This window comes from Chlorocebus sabaeus, chromosome 20 (genome assembly GCF_047675955.1).
Source record: "Chlorocebus sabaeus isolate Y175 chromosome 20, mChlSab1.0.hap1, whole genome shotgun sequence".
Lineage (NCBI taxonomy): Eukaryota > Metazoa > Chordata > Mammalia > Primates > Cercopithecidae > Chlorocebus > Chlorocebus sabaeus.
The window spans coordinates 37,454,206-37,475,600 of record NC_132923.1 but is presented as its reverse complement, the minus strand read 5'-3'; the positions used below and the strand labels follow the sequence as shown (position 1 = coordinate 37,475,600).

At 36.9% G+C, this 21,395-nt stretch overlaps 1 protein-coding gene across 7 annotated transcripts in view; it reads right to left on the bottom strand.

Moving 5' to 3' along the window:
- PLPPR5 (phospholipid phosphatase related 5) overlaps nucleotides 1-21,395 on the bottom strand; it is a 339,870-nt gene that overhangs the window by 218,599 nt on the left and 99,876 nt on the right. For all 7 annotated transcript variants that reach the window (XM_073008554.1, XM_037982692.2, XM_037982704.2 and 4 more), the window contains exon 2: nucleotides 9,174-9,251. In XM_073008554.1, coding sequence (XP_072864655.1) covers nucleotides 9,174-9,245 — 72 coding nt within the window. In that variant the 5' untranslated portion in view covers nucleotides 9,246-9,251. The remainder of the gene's footprint in view (nucleotides 1-9,173; nucleotides 9,252-21,395) is intronic.

Below are 21,395 nucleotides of genomic sequence, written 5' to 3'. Positions count from 1 at the left end.
AACATAGGACATAGCCAGGGAGTGGTCACAGCAGGCCTTGGATGAGACCAAAGCTGTGCTGGGTTCAGAATGGATCCAGTGAAAAGTCCTAGTGGTGGAGGCAATAGGGCTGCTTGTGACACTCCACCCCCCACTTCAGGTGACTCAGAACAGAGAGACTCCATTTGTTTGAAATAAAAGTAAGAAAAGAGAACAAGAGTCTCTACCTGGTAAGTCAGAGAATTTCTCTGGATCTTGTCCAAGCCATGAAAGTGGTACCTCTAAGAGTCTGCAAGAACCACAGTGTTACTGGGCTTGGGGAGCCCCCTAAAGCAGACACAGCTTAGATCACAACACCCACATCCTTTTGTATATCTCAAAAGCCTTCACAAGAAGGATGGGCACAAACAAGTCCAGACTGAGAAGACTACAATAAATACCTAATTCTTCAATGCCCAGACACAAACATCTACCAGTATCAAAAACATCCAGGAAAACACTATCTCACTAAATGAACTGAACAAGTTAGCAAGGAACAATTCTGCAGAAACAGAGATATGTGACCTTTCAGTGAGCTGAGATCGTGCCACTGCACTCCAGCCTGGGCAAAAGAGTGAGACTCTGTCTTAAAAAAAAAAAAAAAATTCCAGAAATAAATGAAATTAAGAGCTAGTGGAGACAGTGCAGGACACAGAAGAAAATTTAAAAAAAAAAAAATTTTAAGAGACAACATTGCATCAAATTGCATCTCTAAATCAAGAAAAAGAATGAGATGAAAAAGGACATACTACAAAGGGGCCAAGTACAATTCTTATAAATTACAAATTTCATAATTAATTTATTATTTAAAATTCAGTGAGAATGTTGGAAGATAAAACTTAGGAAAATTTTGGAAATCTTTCAGAAAGCAAGGAGTTAACAATAAAACAACAGAGAATGTTGAATGTGTGTGTGTGTGTATATATAATTTTCCCTTTTTATATATTTATACACTGTGTGTATGCATATGTCTGTGTAATATCTCTTCTATCTCATATACGTGTGATACAGTTTGGCTCTGTGTCCCACCCAAATCTCGTGTTGAGCTGTAATCCTTGTGTGTTGAAGGAGGTGCTGACTGGGAGGTGACTGAGTCACCGGGGTGGACTTCCCCTTTGCTTTTCTCATGATAGAGTTCTCAGGAGATCTGGTTGCTTGATAAGTGTGTGGCACATCCCCCTTCACTCTCTCTCTCTCCTGCTTCACAGTGGGAAGACATGCCTTGCTTCCCCTTCGCCTTCCACCGGGATTGTAACTTTCCTGAGACCTCCTCAGCCATGAGGAACTGTGAGTCAATTAAACCTCTTTTTTTCATAAATTACCCAGTTTCACATAGTTATTTATGGAAGTGTGAGAATGGACTAACACAATGTGTGATATTTAGGAAGTCCAACATCTAAACCGTTAGAGCTCTAGATGGAGAAAATAGAAAAATGATGATGAAATCATCACTAATTGCAAATAATTAGAAAAAATTCGGAATGGAAAAATGTGGAACAACCCCACCTAAGTGCCCAAAACAATAAATAAATAAATAAATAAATAAACTAAAGTTTGTGAAATTTTGTAATACCGATAATAAGAAGGCCTTGAGATTTAAAACTCTTTGAGACTCAGAACATCATCTTAGTTGAAGAGCAATTTGCAAGATGCAAGAGATGAAGTAATGCTTTATAAATTTTTGTTGGAATTATTTTCAACCTAGAATTGTACACCCAGCCAATCCATTAACTAGATGTGCATGTACAATGGAAACTTTAGGACACTTTCCAAGCACCTCGTGGTATGCAGAATAATGGACTTCCAAAACATGTCCATGTTCTCATCCCTGGAATCTGTGAATATGTTACTTTAAATAGCAAAGGAAAATTAGTTGCAGATGGAATAAAGTTTACTAACAAGCTGTCCTGGGAGATATGGAGAGTATCCTAGATTATCCAGATAGACTCAGTGTAATCACAAAGGTCCTTAAAAGTAGAAGTGGGGTGCAGAAGAGGAGGTCAGATGTAATGTGAGAAGAATCCAGTCCACCGTTGCTGGCTCTGAAGAGGGAGGAGAAGGTCACCAGTCAAGGAATGTGGGGAGCCTGCAGACACTAGAATAGACAGAAAAAAGTGATATTCCCCTTGATTTTAGCCCAATGAGATCGAAGTCAGACTTCTAAACTACAGGACCACCTGGTAACACATCTTTGTTGTTTAAGCCACTAAATTTGCAGTAGTTTGCTACAGAAAAAAATAGAAAATGAATACATATGCTTTTGTGAGAACCTGCAGTAAGATTGTCTCCACTAAAATGGGAGAATAAATCAAGAACAGGAGACCTAGGATACAGGTCAATACGGGCCCTATGACACAGGAGAAAGGGAAAGAAAAGGTAATTCCCAAGATGGCTGCAGAAGAAAATTTCAAGACAACGTTTGTGGACCAAACCTAGAGACTGAATAGACCAATCTGAAACAAGGGGATAAAAGGCACTTGGATGGAGCTGGAAGCCATTATCCTCAGCAAACACAGCAACAGAAACCCAAACAGCACGCTCTCACTTATAAGTGGGAGCTGAACAATGAGAACACATGGACACAGGGAGGGGAACAACACACACTGGGGCCTGTAGGGGTGAGAGGGAGAGCATGAGGATAAATAGCTAATGGATGCTGGGATTAATTCCTAGGCGATTGGTTGATACATGCAGTGAACCACAATGGCACATGTTTACCTATGTAACAAACATGTATGTCCTGCACATGTATCCTGGAACTTAAAACAAAATTTTTAAAAAGGCACTTGAAGGATTCAGAGGAAAAAAGTAATTAATAGATTATTTGACATATTTGATCATGCAGAAAATTATAGCAAGATATTTTTAACAGAGTTATTAAATTGTGTGTCAAGAGTTAGCCAGATATTTAAAGAAAACTAAGCAAAAAGTTGTGAAAAAAAGGAAATTCACTCACCCACAGTACAGTACTTGAGTAGAACCTATGTAGTCATAATAATAATGAAGACATTATATACATTTTGCCAAAAATTGTGATCCATCTATTATAAGAGAATGATTAGGAGGAAAAGGAGTAGGGGTAAAAGCTAGAGACTTAATTCCCTTAAACAGAAATCAATAGATAGTATTTAACATTTATAAGTCAAAACATAGCAGTCTACACATATTATTTGGAGAAATAGATTGTTATTTCATAATAGGGGGATATAGAACAGGTAAAATTATTTTATAGTAGGGGGACATAGAATTAGTATACTGCAATTTTTTGTTTTAATCTTCAACACTTTTTTAACCTTTTAAGCTATGTGTATGTGTTAATAGATTAAAAATTAAAATAAATGTTAAAAAGAAAATGTATGGTAATTTATAGCTAAAATATTAACAGATAAACAGCAATATCATAAGGAAAATTATGAGGCCCCATCTGCCATCACCAGACCTCACCCTCATCTCCTGATTTGTTTTTCTCCGTAGCATTTATCCACAATTACTACCATAAATACTCTACTCACTTATTTGCTAATTGTTTTCTCAGATCATTGGAATGTAACATTCATGAGGAGATAGATTACATAATTTCACCACCATTGTATTTCTAGAACCTAAAACAATGTCTGCTACATAGAAGGCATTCAAATAGAAATGAATAAATGAAATTTTAAAAACTTTGCTGTAGTATTTTTTAAACATTACAAATATTTATTACTTTAAAATTAGAAAAAGAAGTCTATTTTTTCATGTAAGAAAAAGAAAAAGTGCTATCTAGGAAGAAAACAGGGGAGTGAGGTGGATGACGCAGTGGAGCTTGCGGGTTTTGTTTCATTGCTTTGAGAGACTAAGGACATGGAGCATGGAAAATGCACATGGGTCTGTGAAAGTCCAGAAGTTGAGCTAACAAAGGAGGATCCAGGAAACCACGTCAGAATAGGATTTTGTATTCTCACCTATCTAATTAAGTAGAGAGTGGATGCAGTTGGTGCAATAGTTGGGAAAGAAGGGACATGCCTGGATTTCCCCTATTAGTTATGCAAAGTTAGGTAGGTAAGTGAATGCTATGTGACGTGTGTGTGTGTGTGTGTGTGTGTGTGTGTGTGTGTGTATTTTATCCAGTCTCTAGTTTACTCCACTGGGGCATGGGTTAACATCACTGAAAGTATATCAATAGACCAACAACCTCTGTTCCTACATAACATCAGTCAGAATACCATTTAAAGGTAATTTAAAACACCTAGTCACCATTTCTACCTTCCCTACATCAGTCCCAACTATTTTCTGTCTCTGCTTAACTGTCTGGATTCCTGGATGTACTCCACAGATAATTTAGCCAGCATCCCCAACTTACCCTAAAGCATTTTTTTCAGTTGTTAGAATCCTTCTAAAGAACATCCATTGCTCCCCAAACACCAGAATTGTTTCAGTGTAGAGAGCAACGTGATTTGGCATTAGAGGTTGTCATTTATCCCGCTGTGCTCCAGTTCTCTTGCTCTACATAATCTCGAGAACTTTCAGTAGCAAAAACTCTCATATCAGTGCTACCCATTGCCAGCCCTATTCAGCTACCTAGGAGCTTCTTCCTGTATTACTTGTGGTCTGAAATTAAAATTTCAAATTCTTCCTACTGCCGTAATTTTTTTCCCCCCAGATTAGAGAAAAATGATTGGTAGAAATAGCATGTTAGATATCTTTTCACCCAACCATACAGAAAGCCTTGTCTACAGTCCATCATTTGTAAGTTTGTCTTTAGGTAAATGTTGCTCATGCTAAGGCTAAAGTTCTTTGCCATAAATACTAAAAATAGTTCATTTTACCTTACTTTTGGATTTTTACTGAACTTTTTTCAAAACATAGTTTCTTAAAAGAGCTGTACTTATAGTTCTCATTCATTAAAAAATATTTTAAACAATCTATAAGTTTGAAAACTAAATGAAAATGATTTCATTACCCACCCTCCCTTACTATACTGATATCGTTGCCTCCCAATACATAAAGAAAAAATGATTTCATTACCCACCCTCCCTTACTATACTGATATCATTGCCTCCCAATACATTAAGAGCACCTTAGATCATTTTATAGAAGGATACTAGAAAAGTATCGCAATCATAAAAAAGGAGGCAGACTCCAAGAAAGTAATTGTAATGGCGGAGCCCTAAGGTATAATCTTGTTAAAGTCATTGTTGAAAGACGCTATTACCAATTTAACATTTATGGCTTAATTAAATTATTAATTTTACTCACTATAACAGGGGAATTACATACATATCATAAAGGTGACATCATTGTAAAAGTGTATTTGTGATATTTCTAATGCTTTATATACTCTTTAAAAAAAAGAAAATATACAGCAGTAGTTTGGGCTGGCCAAACAGGTTCCAACTGGGTGTCCCTTGATTATTGTTGATGCACTACTATAGATATGTTGCTTATGCACACACAATCTAAAAAAGCCAATGTAAGTAATGGTTCTTTCAGATGTACAGTACATCTTCCATGAGGTTCTTCATGGCAGCAAATGATTGGACTGTACGTATATGAAAATCTTGGAGATGTACCCTAACTTCCCATTAAACCAACTTTCTTTCTTTATATATATAAAAAATATATAATATATACATATTGTATATAATATATATTATAAACATTATATATTATATAATATTACATATAAAATTATATGTAATATAATTATATAACATATATTATGTTATAAATATTGTGTGTATATTATACTTTAAGTTCTGGGATACATGTGCAAAATGTGCAGGTTTGTTACATGGTATACACGTGCCATGGTGGTTTGCTGCACCCATCAACTCGTCATTTACATTAGGTATTTCTACTAATGTTATCCCTCCCCCAGCCCTCTACTCCCCGACAGGCCTGAGTGTGTGATGTTCCCCTCGCTATGTCCATGTGTTCTCATTGTTCAACTCCCACTTATGAGTGAGAACATGCAGTGTTTGGTTTACTGTTCCTGTGTTAGTTTGCTGAGAATGATAGTTTCCAGCTTCATCCATGTCCCTACAAAGGACATGAACTCATCCTTTTTTCATGGCTGCACAGTATTCCATGGTGTATATGTGCCACATTTTCTTTATCCAGTCTATCATTCATGGGCATTTGGGTTGGTTCCAAATCTTTGCTATTGCAAATAGTGCTGCAATAAACATATGTGTGCATGTGTCTTTATAGTAGAATGATTTATAATCCTTTGGGTATATACCCAAAAATGTGATTGCTGGGTCAGGTGGTATTTCTGGTTCTAGATCCTTGAGGAATCGCTACACTGTTTTCCACAATGGTTGAACTAATTTATACTCCCACCAATGGTGTAAAAGCATTCCTATTTCTTCACATCCTCTCCAGCATCTACTGTTTCCTGACTTTTTAATGATCACCATTCTAACTGGTGTGAGATGATATCTCATTGTGGTTTTCATTTGCATTTCTCTAATGACCAGTGATGATGAGCTTTTTTAAAATTTGCTTTTGTTGGCTGCATAAATGTCTTCTTTTGAGAATTGTCTGTTCATATCTTTCACCCACTTTTTGATGGGGTTGTTTTTTTTCTTCTAAATTCGTTTAAGTTCCTTGTAGATTCTGGATATTAGCCCTTTGTCAGATTGACAGATTGCAAAAATTTTCTCCCATTCTGTAAGTTGCCTGTTCACTCTGATGATAGTTTCTTTTGCTGTGCAGAAGCTCTTTAGTTTAATTAGATCTCATTTGTCAGTTTTGGCTTTTGTTGTCATTGCTTTTGGTGTTTTAGTTGTGAAGTCTTTGCCCATGCCTATGTCCTGAATGATATTGCCTATGTTTTCTTCTAGGGTTTTTACGGTTTTAGGTCTTAAATTTAAAAGTCTTTAATCCACTTGAGTTATTTTTTGTATAAGGTGTAAGGAAGGGGTGCTGTTTCAGTTTTCCGCATATGACTAGTCCGTTTTCTCAACACTATTTATTAAATAAGGAATCCTTTCCCCATTGCTTATTTTTGTCAGATTTGTCAAAGATCACATGGTTGTAGATGTGTGATGTTATTTCTGAGGCCTCTGTTGTGTTCCATTGGTCTATATATCTGTTTTGGTACCAGTACCATGTGGTTTTGGTTACTGTAGCCTTGTATAGTTTGAAGTTAGGTAGCATGATGCCTTCACATTTATTGTTTTGCTTAATTGTCTATACGAGCTATACGAGCTCTTTTTTGGTTCCATATGAAGTTTAAATTAGTTTCTTTTTCTAATTCTGTGAAGAAAGTTAATGGTAGCTTGATGGGGATAGCATTGAATCTATAAATTACTTTGTGCAGTGTGGCCATTTTCATGATATTGATTTTTCCTATCCATGAGCATGGAATAGTTTTCCATTTGTTCGTGTCCTCTCTTATTTCCTTGAGCAGTGGTTTGTAGTTCTCCGTGAAAAGATCCTTCACATCCCTTGTAAGTTTTAATCCTAGGTATTTTATTTTCTTTGTAGCAGTTGTGAATGGGAGTAAACTCATGATTTGGCTCTCTGTTTGTCTATTATTGGTGTGTAGGAAGGCTTGTGATTTTTGCACATTGATTTTTGTATCCTGAGACTTTGCTGAAGTTGCTTATCACCTTAAAGAGATTTGGCGCTGAGACGATGAGGTTTTCGAAATATACAATCATGTCATCTGCAAACAGAGACAATTTGACTTCCTCTCTTCCTATTTGAATACTTTATTTCTTTCTCTTGCCTGATTGCCCTGGCCAGAACTTCCAATACTATGTTGAATAGGAGTGGTGAGAGAGGGCATCCTTGTATTGTGCTGGTTTTCAAAAGGAATGCCGCCAGCTTTTGTCCATTCAGTGAGATATTGACTGTGGGTTTATCATTAATAGTTCTTATTATTTTGAGATACTTTCTATCAATACCTAGTTTATTGAGAGTTTTTAGCATAAAGCAGTGTTGAATTTTATTGAAGGCCTTTTCTGCATCTATTGAGATAATCATGTGGTTTTTGTCATTGGTTCTGTTTATGTGATGGATTACGTTTACTGATTTGTGTATGTTGAACCACCTTGCATCCCAGGGATGAAGCTGATTTGATCATGGTGGATAAATTTTTTGATGTGCTGCTGGATTCAGTTTGCCAGTATTTTATTGAGGATTTTTGCATCAATGTTCATCAGGGATACTGGCCTGAAATTTTCTGTTTTTCTTGTGTCTCTGACAGGTTTTGGTATCAGGATGATGTTGGCCTCATAAAATGATTTAGAAAAGAGGCCCTCCTTTTCTATTGTTTGGAATAGTTTCAGAAGGAATGGTACCAGCTCCTCTTTGTACCTCTGGTAGAATTCAGCTGTTAATCCATCTGGTCCTGGGCTTCTTTTTTTTTTTTTTTTTTTTTTTTTCTTGTTTGGTAGGCTGTTAATTAGTGCCTCAATTTCAGAACTTGTTATTGGCCTATTCAAAGATTCAAATTCTTCCTGGTTTAGTCTTGGGAGGGTGCATGTGTCCTGGAATTCATCCATTTCTTCTAGATTTTCTAGTTTATTTGCATAGAGATGTAAATAGTATTCTCTAACGGTAGTTTGTATTTCTTTCAATCCTTCATGTACATAATGAGACTGAAAGAAGAGAACACTAGAACTCAGATCTTGTTATGTGTATGAGGAACGAAGGTGAGAGAAGCAAAGTTAAATGGAGGGAACCGAAACTGGTGAGTAGTGCTGCTCCAGGAGAGAGGAGAAAGATCCCAAAGTGCTTGACATTAACCTCAGGGTTTGCTGGTTAAATAGGGGTCAGTTGTAGCTGTATCATCCAATCAAGTAAAGGTAGCATTATGGGGTTCTCAAACAACGCTGAGAAGTCCTGGGATAAGGAAGAGCTTGTGAGAAGAGGGGTAGACACTAGAAAATGGGGACTGATAGAAAGAGATGCATCAGTGAGGTAATAAAAGAGTAACTCTGGATATAAAAAGGCATTCGTGCATGATGCAAGTACTGCACCTGTGTTCCTAACTACAATGGCCATAAAACACTTCAGATGGAAACAAGCCCATGACCTTACATGTTTCTATAGTTAAATTATCAATGTATGTCAAAAAGGATACATGAAGTAAGTATTAAAGGAGCAGTCTATTTCTTTTGAATAATACATATTCTAATGGTAAATGTCCAGAGCTTTCTTACCTCTACAAAGATGAAGCAGGGGAAAATTGTGTCGCTTCTACTAAACTCTTGGCTTTGATGATTTGGAAACATATTTTCCTGTTGGGATAGGAGGAAAGAATACAATGATTTTGAAATCCAGTTTGTACACGGCTACATGCGCTGTGGAAGCTGAATAAATTCTAATTACAAAGCTAACTTTGTCTTTACCAGGAACTGACATCTGGCATCCTGAGTAATTGTTTGAAAACATCAATATCTTCCATTTACATTACATCTAGCATCTACAAGGATCCTTCCTTTTTAAATGTTCCCTCTGACTTGAGAGATCATCAAACATTTTCACTACTACCTTAGTTCACACATAATCAGATAACAAACATTTGACTATATCTGTTGGACAGAAACACATTTGACTAGCAACAGTATGTTGGAGTTTACTGGGTACCATGGCAACATCATCCTCTACAGCTCTGCACCTGTCCTTCCCCTAGTTCCACCACAATTTTAAGCATTTTCTTAGATGGACTTTTATTAATAAACTTGTCAATAACCCCTCCAAAGGTATTCCTGCCCCCAAGATTATGGGAAGGAGAAAGAGGTTCTGAAACCTAAGCTGCAGCAGAAACTCAAAATCCAAGGAGTTTCCATACTATCCCTGCTATATAGTTTAAAATTTTCAAAATAAAATGTTCTTAATATGAAATACCTGATTTAGGTATACATGGGTCCAAACAGTAGAATCATCTACACAGAATTATCAATTAATACTTTGATTATGATCTTTAAGAAAAAAATACACAAGTAAATAGTTTGACCTCCTTTCAAACAGCCAAGTAGGCAACACCAGAAGACCTTACAGAGTTAAAATTAGATGTTTATATGGAATCAGTAGCAGAGAATGATGTGCAAAAATGAATATGATTCTATAACCCATCAAAACAGAAAACATACATAAATTCTTCTGTAGAAGAAACTGAAGTGGTCAGTGTATTAGTCTGCTTTTGCACTGCTAATAAAGATAAACCTAAGACTGGGTAATTAATAAAGGAAAGGGTTCCACATGGCAGAGAAGGCCTCACAATCATGGTGGAAGGCAGAGGAGAAGCAAAGGCATTTCTTACATGGCAACAGGCAAGAAGAAGTGCATGTGCAGGGGAACTGCCCTTAATAAAGCCATCAGATCCCGTGAGATTTATTCACTATCATGAGAACACCACAGGAAAGTCCTGCCCCCATTATTCAATTACCTCTCACTGTGTCCCTCCCACAACATGGGGGAATTGTGGGAGCTACAATTCGAGATTTGGGTGGGGACACAGCCAAACCATATCAGTGAGGAAGTGTAATTTTTTTTTTCCGGTATTGCAATATCATGACCAGGATGCTGATGTATGCAGTATTCTAAGTTCAATTTGCTATGAACATTTGAGATCAGCCTCCTTACTGAGAGGAGCCAAAGCACTGCTCTCTCTTCATAGTTCAGTAGTTTTCAATAGAATGTTTCACTTCAGAGGATATTTGGAAATGGTATATGGAAAGTGGGTTTTCATAATGAGTTAGACCCTTTATTGATAGGTAGGCACAATGACCAAGGGTGTTACATGCTCTACAGTGTACAGGACAGTTCAACGTGTAGTAAAGAATTGTTCCCATATCCTGCCCTATATTCTAATGCCCTATTTTGAAAATATGTTCAGTTATTATAATAATAAGAGTATAAAAACATATATGAAAATCCTGGTAATTTAAAAGAAGGCTGTAATTCATAGGGAAGCTTAAATGGAAAAGAGCAATGGTTTTGCAATTATAAAAATTATACTTACATGGAACATATTGTCACCAAAAATTATTCCCCATTACATACTTAATTTAAGAGGTTTTCATTGCATGGTGCAGTAATGCAGTTATGACAAAAGCAAAGAAGTGATCACAGATATGTAATATTTAAAGATGTAAGGTTTTCAAGATATAAGACTTTTAAAAGATTCATATCTAATACAACATTATCTAGCTAGTGAAGTTTATGCCATGCTTGAGCGTGACATTTGGATTTTATTAATAGATTCATTTTAAAACATTTTGTTTTACTTCTTTATATGTATGCTTTAATTTTTGAGCATAATGATAAATCTGTGCGACGACAATTAGATATCTAAATTATCCATTTATTTTGGGGATGCACATATTTTTCAGTTTTACTCTGACACTTTCACTACAGTCTTGGAAAGAAATGGTAAGGCTGAAGAAATGGGCTCATGGAAAAGTGACCTGTATTCCCAGGGGCAATTGAACAGAGGGTGAATGGAGCTGACACAAGAGAAAGTAGTTGGACTTTGGGCTTTATTGCCAGCACTATACTTGAGACAGCCACTTTTCCAGGCTACAACATCCAAGAAGCAAGAGAATGTAGGGAGGGAGACTTCAGTGAGGACTGAAGGGATTGGAAGAGATGGAGGTGTTTCTGAACTTCCTTGCAAATCACTTTCATATAAGCCTTGGAAGAAAAGTAGAGCTGACTGTGAAGTAGTTCTACATTAAAAGATTAATCCTAACTGACGATGATGAAAAACAAACAAAATGAGAGCCCCAAAAATTTAAGATGAAGGAGAAAAAGGTGGGAGAGAGAGGGAGAAGCTAATGACTCAGACTCTTACTTCAGCTGTGGGTCATGTAGCCCTTAGACACCTGCTACACTGCAAGTGTTGTCAGCCTGTGTCACCCAGGACGTTCATTCCCGTAGCCTCCCTCTCTTCTCCCCACATGTAACACAATGTAATATTTCACAGAATTTAAAATGTACAGTGAATGAGTGATGAAAAAGGAAATGTGATATTTATTAAGCTGGAATGAAAATAAGGATTGATGCTACAAGGTCATATTGCAAACATCATTTTAAGTATTTTTAGATCTTAGTATAAGGTATCAGGGACCTCCTTTGAAAATGAAGACATTATTCTTCAGCTCTTGATGCTGTCTTTTGGAGAGCTGGAGCAAAAGTAAGGAGGAGTTTTTGATAACTTTTGTACACTGATTTGTCATACTGCTTATGACACTATACATCTTAATCTATTTTTTTTTAAATTTTGTACAAGTTACCCATGCCTTTGGGATTTAAATAAAGTCAAAAGGTGAATAGAACCAGAACATGTCCGTAAGGGATGAGCTAACCATAAATAAAAGGCCACTGTTGTCTAATGTGTACAATGTTTTAGAACCAAAAAAAATATTTTTGTACTTTTAAATAGGCCAAGACAAATTACTGCTGGTGTGTTTTGTTTTGTTGACATACTTTTCAGAAATGGTTCAGACTTGTTTAACTTATTTAATGTATTCCATTATATGTGACAAGGCTAAGACCTAAATAAGCCCATCCTTGAACTTTAATTGCTGTTTGAGAGCCATTTAATTTTCTGAACTTGATTGTTTCTTCACACCGCATATATGGGCAGTAGTTATAGACGTGTCGACAAATTCTATGATGGTCCTCCTTTTAAGAAGTGAAGCCTAGTTCCCCTCTTCTTAACTGTGGCCTGAACTTAGTGACTCACTTCAAATGGATAACATATAGCAGAAATGATAGTTTAACTTCAGAGACTGGGTCATAGAAAGCACTGTGGCCTTTTGTTCCCTGGCTCAGTCTTAGATTTCTGGGTCTAGAGAATGTCAGCTGCCATGCTGTGAGGAGAGAACCACATGGCTAGGAATTTTGACTCCCTGCCACAAGCCAGTGAGGAAGTGAGGCCCCCTGCCAATAGTCGTGTGAGGAAGGAACCTTGGAAACAGATCCTTCATCCACAGCCAAGTCTTCAGATAACAGCAACTTCTGCCAATGTCCTGACAGCATCAACGTGAGAGACCTTGAATCAGAACCACCCAGCTAATCTACTCCCAGATACCTGGACCACAACATCTGTGAGATGTTCACTGTATTAACTTATGCCATCAAATTTTGGGGTAATATTTTGCACAGTAATAGATAACTGCTGTAAGTATTGTCGGTGATGCATTAGCATATTGGATATCAGTCAAGATGAAAGTTGTTTTGGTTTGTTTTTTGTCTGTGTGTGTTTTGTAAAGAAATAACCATCCTGGGAAAGGGAATCTCCAACAGTAATCTTAGTAGTGGTTCCTGTGTTTTACTGTTTGCTCATGATCCACTCACTTATTTTCTCCCCAACATACATACTATCATGTCTGTCTTGACCTTTCTAGTTTGGTCTCAGGTTGTTATCATGAAGGGCACAACTGGTTGAGAAATGGCGAGGTTTTAGATGGGGTCAGGTGAAAGGCAAACAGTGAAGGTAAATCTCAAGTGAACGCGTGCAAAGGAGACAAAACCGGAAAACCCAGTGTTGGCTGTAAATTATTTCTAAACTGAATCATGTGGAGTCGTGCTTTTCTAGGTCAAAGCTGGTTGAATATTAGCACTTTCATCTGGTGCTTTCCTTTGGTATAACTAAAGACTAATCCTTGTTGACTCTATAGCATCTGAAAAAATAAAAAGTTAAATACAGCATCTAAAACAACAAAAAAGAAAAAAAAATAGACAGGAAAGAAAGTAGAAAGGAAGGAAGGGAAGAAACAGACAAGCTGGTTGGTCAATTCCTTGCAGGAGGTACAGTGTCCGATGACTGCCTGAGTCCTAGCTTTATCAATCACTATGAACCTTGTGCAAGCCATTTAGCCTGCATGGTTCTCAATTTTCTCATCTATTTCATGAGTGCAATAATAATACCTACCACACAAGTTAATGTTGAGGCTCAAATGCAATACTGTGTATGAAGAGGACTTTTTAAAGTACTGTCCACTCCATCTAGGCTGTGAATATGGAACCTGATCCTCCAGAGCTGAATTCCCAACCAAATGGATTAATTGCACACTCCTGTCTCAGAAACTATGTCTGAGATACATGTGATACAAAAGAAAAAAGGGAGACTATATTTTCTAGGTGTTATGAGCTGAATTGTTTTCCTCTAAAATTTTTATGTGGAAGTTCTAACCCCTGGTACCTCAAAATGTGACTGTATTTGGAGACAGGGCCTTTAAAGAGGTAATTAAGTTAAAATAAAGCTGTTAAGATGGACTTTAATTCAGTTTTCTGGTCCCCTTATAAGAAGAGGTGATTAGGACACATGCACATACATAAAGAAAATCATAGAAAATGACTACCCGCAAGCCAAGAAGAGAGTTCTTGGAAGAAACCAACCTGCTGATGTCTTGATCTCAGGTATCCACCCTCTAGAACTGTGAGAAAATGAACCACTGTTGTGTAAGCAACCCAATCTGTGGTACTACGTTATGGCAGCCCTAGCAAATTAATACATTAGGTAATAGCTACAAGGTGGTAAGAGTGGGGGCTTACATGCTATTTCAGATTCGATACTTATCTATATACATTTGGTACTAGCTGGTATCTGGGTAGCAGTTGTGTGGTGATAAAAGATGATGAGATTCTGGGGGGAAATCCTAAGAACTGTTACTAGCTGTGTAATCTTGAAACAATTGCTACAAAATAGACAAAAATTTGAAAGAATTATTCAAGTTATTTGAATGTAAGTTATTCTGGAAGGTTTTTTTTTTCTCACTTAGGGGAAATTTAAAAATTTTTCACATGGAAAATAATATACACAGAAAAACCTACTTAATTTGCACATAGCTTAACTTGGCAAATTTAAATTCTAGAATCATTTTCCTTGTGGGTGTGAATTGAATGCTAATTAATGTTAATATTAGCCTCAGAAAAACATAATTAGGAAGGTAAATCTGCTGCTTTTCCCATCCCCCAAACCCAATAATGTATCCCGTTAGCAATTATTTAGGGGAAGATCAGAAATTTGGACAACTTCACTACCTCTATTCATCATTAGTGCAAAAAATGGACAGGGAAATGGGCAGCATTACTATTTTTGTAATACTATTTTATTCTTAAAGTATGTGAATATCAGCAGAAAAAGTCACAATGTTTTCAAGGCAAAATTAATGTAATTGTGTTGCACCAATGCTATTCTGTTATTGCCAGCGATCCCTACAATATTATTCTACATTTTATTACCATTTATATATTGTTTTAATACCATCTTCTGTACTGATTGATTTACATTAATTGTCCACTTGTGTCCCAAGCACTTGCATAAACATGAACGCACCTTCTACAATACAATAACCGCATTGGAGATTGACTGTAGCTTCTATTGAGGAATTTCCAAAAAGAGATTAAAATCTTCAATAACTCCAATAACTTTGTGTGCTCTAGAGTACTACTATAATGGGTTTGTCTAATTTCAGAGAATATTTGGCTCACTTATCTTTTCACCAGCCCGTAGTCATTAAACTGGTAGCTTCTATGATGCATTTTCTTGGAGAGGAGAGGGGAGGGGGAAAACCTAAACATAAAAGTTTCCTTTTTGTAAAGTTCTAACCTTGATTTTTAAATTACGAGGTTTTAAAATAATAAGTGAATGTGTTTGCTTTTCAGCAGGTAAGGAAGCAGCATGTAAAAACCTACTGGTTTCAGAGTGAGAAAAGTGACTGAGAGCAGCCTGAGCTCCAGGAGGAATGCAGGCCCAGAGAGACAGGAGCACAGGACCTGGGTCATGTTGTTTAAAGTTACTTTGTTCCTATCTTTTTCACCCACGATCTTCATGTTCTTCGAATCTGTGATACAAGGAACGACAGGTAGCCAAACAATACTTATGTTATTTTACTGTGAATTCTTGGTAAACAACTTTGGTACAGCCTCTTCTTTTCCTTTAAAAACCTGCTTATAACGGTTGCTAATTGGTGTGTATATTCAAGGGCACTTAGATCTATGCTTCCAGGTTGCAATCCTCAAGCTTGGCCCAAATAAACTCTCTGCTTACATTAATTTTGCCTCAGCTTCCTCCTTTTAGGTTGACAATAGTGAGTCCTTAAATATGACAAAAGTGTTTAAAAACTGACTCTCCCAGGAAAAGGCTATTATTCCCTTGTTATTCCAACAATTTTGAACATAAAAGTGGATCACTTAGGAAAGGCTTAAAACTTTCATGACTTTACTTATCCATTTGTGATGAATTCAGTATATAAATTAAAGGACTAAATTAGAAGACTAAAATCACAATAGTTTAAACAAAACAAGGAATTGTATTTCCGACTTAGTAAGAGTCCACGTGTACATAGTCTAGGGCACGTAAAGCTGCCCAGTGCTGAAGATCTAGGCTTCTTCTGTCATGTTACTCTGTCATTCCACAGTGTCTCCTTCATCTAAGTAGCCCAATATGGCTCATTTTCACCAGGTTTGCTTTCTGGGAAACAAGAATGAGAAAAGGGGTGGGAGGAAAGTATGTCCTATCCTTTTAAGGATATATGAACATCACTTCCAGACTGGCCAGACCATATTCAAAAGGCCACAGCCAACTACCCATGAGGCTGAGAAATCTGTCCCACTGCAATTTCTTATATACAGAAGAAGTTAAGGGATGAGCAAGTTCTTCCACCTGAAAGAATAGGTCAATTCCTTTTTTCTTTAGAAATCTTAGTTCAGAATCCAGAAATTCCACAAACACCATGTCGGAAACTGAGGCCATGTCCTTAGGCTTTGTGTGATATTCAATAGCCCACTGTAAAATGTGGAGCAGCATAGCCGATATCCAGCAGTATACCTTGGCTGCTTCACAGTGAATCAGAAAGTCTCCCCACGCATTTCAGAGCTGTGGTCATGTAAGAGCTGTGACAGTATCCTTTTCTCTCAGTAGGAACAGAAATTGTGAGATAAACATAGGCTATAAAACTTTGGAGTGGAAAAAAGCACTTTAGGTGGTTACTGATCATTTCCACTTTCTTTTGGTCTAATTGAACTACTCTTAGTTCCTCTAGCAGTATGTTCATTATGGCAGCCTGAATTTACCATTACTAACACAGTTCTAATTTCTATTTCATCAGTTGGAAACAATTGCTTTTTTTACTGAATATAAAAGTATTTACTTCTCTTTATAAATGAGTGTAAAAAGAGAAAAAGTAAAAATATTGCATAATTTTACCATCCAGAGATAATTCCTGCTAGCATTTTCGTATATATTCCTCCAGATTTTGTCAATGCACAGGGACCATGAACTAGTAAGTTCATTACCGCACACTATCTTAAGTACATGCTATCATGCTATTTGGTAGCTATGATACTATTTCAAGTTTTAAGGGAAACTTGCTACGGGGGTTACTTGGAAATCCTCTGGCTTTCTTGGTGCTCTACTTCCTACATGTTCCATCAGAGTCTCATCCTTAACTATCCCATGGTAATCTATCACCTTGGTTTGGGGATGCTTAAAACTTTTATGACTTTACTTATCCATCTGTGATGAGTTCAATATATTAATTAAAGTCTGTGGAAAGGTTTGCTTTTCTCCAACATTCTGATTTGTAGTAACTCAGAGAATAGGTCTCATGATGCGACTACTCTGAGTCTTTCTCCCATGGGTCCTGAGTGCTTGTTGCTGGGCTGTTCACCTCCTGGCTGAGAAATATTCCATGTATTATTTATATAGCTACAGTCTCTTTGGCATACTCAAGAAAAGAAAGAAATTTTACTCTCCACTTTTTAACAGAAAAGTCAACCATTTATTAAGGATTTTACTGAAAAAATATCCTTATAGCTGATGATTAACTAACTGTATTAGTTTGTTCTCACATTGCTATAAAGACATACCTGAGACTGCATAATTTATGAAGGAGACAGGTTTAATTGACTTAGTTCCACATGGCTGTGGCAAACGAGTTCCTCATGGCAGAAGGCAAACGAGAAACAAAAGCACATTTTACATGGCAGCAGGGCTTGTGCAGAAGAACTCCCATTTATAAAACCATCAGATTTTGTGAGACTTATTCGCTACCACAAGAACAGGATGAAGGAAACCACTCCCGTGATTAAATTTTCTCCACCTGGTCCCACACTAGACGTGGGATTATTATAATTCAAGATGAGATTTGGGTGGCGACACTGCCATACCATATAACTAAGCTGTTACAGAGAAATTTTATGCCCACTCTTGTGTTTTATTTTCCTTATATTCTGAAACTTTTTTGGTGGGGATGGACAGAGTCTCACTCTGTTGGCCCAGGCTGGAGTGCAGTGGTGCAATCTCAACTGCTGCAACCTCCGCTTCCTGGGTTGAAGCAATTCTGGTGCCTCATCCTTCTGAGTAGCTGGGACTACAGGCATGCACCACCACACCTGGCTAATTTCCTATTTTGAGTAGAGATGGGATTTCACCATGATGGCCAGGTTGATCTTGAACTCTTGACCTCAAGTAATCCTCCTGCCTTGGCCTCCCAAAGCACTGGCATTACAGGCATGAGCCACTGCACATGGCCTATTCTGAAACTTTTTAAGTGAGGGATGTCTCATTGTGTTTTGCCATCCAGTGTTGCCATTGAAAAACATGTTGTTATTCAATTTCTTACTTCTAGAATAAAATAGTCAATTTTATTCTGTTTTTAAAATCTTATTTATTTATTTTTAAATTTTAAGTTCAGGGTTACATGTGCAGGATGTGCAGGTTTGTTACATAGGTAAACTTGTGTATGGGGGTTGATTGTAAATATTATTTCATCAACCAGGTATGAAGCCTAGTATTCATTAGTTATATTTCCTGCTTCTCTCCCTCTTCCCACCCTTCAACCTCCAGTAGTCCCCAGTGTGTATCGTTCCCCTCCATGTGGCCTTGTGTTCTCATTATTTAGCTCCCACTTATGGTAAGAACATGCAATATTTGGTTTTCTGTTCCCATGTTAGTTTGCTAAGAGTAATGGCCTTCAGCTCCATTCATGTCACTACAAAGAACATGATCTCATTCTTTGTTGTGGCTACATATTATTCCATTGTGTACATGTACCACATTTTCTTTGTCCAGTCTATTATTGATGGACATTTGGGTTGATTCCATGTCTTCCTATTGTGAATAGTGCTGCAATGAACATATGCATGCATGTGTCTTTATAATATAACAATTTGTATTCCTTTGGGTGTATACCCAGTTTATAACAATTTGTATTCCTTTGCGGTTACTGGGTCAAATGGTAGTTTTGTCTTTAGATCTTTGAGGAATCACCACACTACCTTCCACAATGGTTGAACTAATTTACACTCCCATCAACAGTGTAAAAGCATTCCTTTTTCTCTACAACCTCACTAACATCTGTTGTTTTTTGACTTTTTAATAATAGCCATTCTGGCTAGTATGAGATGGTATGCCATTGTGGTTTTGATTTGCATTTCTCTAATGATCAGTGATGTTGAGCTTTTTTTCATATGCTTCTTGGCCACACACATGTCTTCTTTTAAGAAGTGTGTTCATGTCCTTTGCCCACTTTTTAATGGTTGTTTGTTTTTATCTTGTAAATCGTTTAAATTCCTTGTAGATGCTGAATATTAGACCTTTGTCAGATGCATAGTTTGCAAAAATTTTCTCCATTTCTGTAGGTTGTCTGTTTACTCTGTTGGTAATTTCTTTTGCTGTGCAGAAGCCCTTTAGTTTAATTAAAACCCATTTATCAATTTTTGCTTTTGTTGCAATTGCTTTTGACGTTTTGTCATAAAATCTTTGCCTGTGCCTATGTCGTGAATGGTATTGCCTAGATTTTCTCCAATGGTTTTTATAGTTTTGGGTTTTACATTTAAATCTTTAATCCATCTTGAGTTAATTTTTGTACATGGTATAAGGAAGGAGTGTAGTTTCGGTTTTCTGCATATGGCTTGCCAGTTACTCCACCAACATTTATTGAATAGAGAGTCCTTTCCCCTTTGATTATTTCTGTCAGGTTTGTCAAAAATCAGATAGTTGTAGGTGTGCAGTTTTACTTCTGGGTTTCCTATTCTGTTCTATTGGTCTATCTGTTTGCTTTAGTACCAGTACCATGCTGTTCTGGTTACTGTAGCCCTGTGGTATATTTTAAAGTTAAATTGTGTAATGCATCCAGCTTTTTTTTCCTTTTTGTTTAGGATTGCCTTGGCTTTTGGGGCTCTTTTTTAAGTTTTATATGAATTTTAAAAATAGATTTTTCTAGTTCTGTGAAGAATGTCAGTGGTAGTTTAATGGGAATAGCATTGAATCTATAAATTGCTTTTGGCAGTATGGCCATTTTAATGTTATTCGTTCTTCCTATTCATGAGCATGAAATGTTCTTTCATTTGTTTGTTTCATCTTTGATTTCTTTGAACAGTAGTTTGTAGTTCTCCTTATAGAGCTCTTTCACTTCCCTTGTTAGCTGTATTCCTAGATATTATATTCTCTTTGTGGCAATTGTGAATGGGAATTCATTTATAATTTGGCTCTCAGCTTAATTGTTGTTGGTAAGTAGGAATGCTAGAGATTTTTGCACATTGATTTTGTATCCTGAGAAATTTCCGAAGTTGCTTATCAGCTGAAGAAGCTTTTGGGATAAGATAATTGTGTTTCCAAATATAGGATCACGTCATCTGCAAACAGGAATAGTTTCACTTCCTCTCTTCCTATTTGAATGCCCTTCATTTACTTCTCTTGCCTGATTGTTCTTACCAGAACTTCCAATACTAGGTTGAATAGGAGTGGTGAGAGAGGGCATTCTTGTCTTGTGTTGGTTTTCAAGGGAAGCACTTTCAGCTTTTGCCCATTCAGTATGATGTTGGCTGTGGGTTTTTCCCATATGGCTCTTACTTTGGAGTATGTCCCTTCAAAATCTAGTTTATTCATAGTTTTTAACATGAAGGGAAGCTGAATTTTATCAAAAGCCTTTTCCACATCTATTGAGATAATCATGTGGTTTTTGTCTTTAGTTCTTTTTATGTGATAAGTCACATTTATTGATTTGCATATGTTGAACCAACCTTGCATCCTAGGGATAAAGCCTGCTTGATCATGGTGAATAATCTTTTTGATGTGCTGCTGGATTTGGTTTGCCAGTATTTTGTTGAGGACTTTTGCATTGATGTTCATCAAGGATAGTGGCCTGAGGTTTTCTTTTTTTGTTGTATCTCTGCCATATGCTGGCTTAATAGAATGAGTTAGGGAGGTGTCCCTCCTTTTCAATTTTTTGAAATAGTTTCAGTAGGAATGGTAGCAGCTCTTCTTTGTACATCTGGTAGTATTCAGCTGTGAATCCATCCGGTCCTGGACTTTTTTTGGTTGGTAGACTAGTTATTATTACTGCCTCAATTTTAGAGCTCATCATTGGTCTGTTCAGGGATTCAATTTCTTCCTGGTTCAGTGTTGGGAGGGTTGATGTATCCGG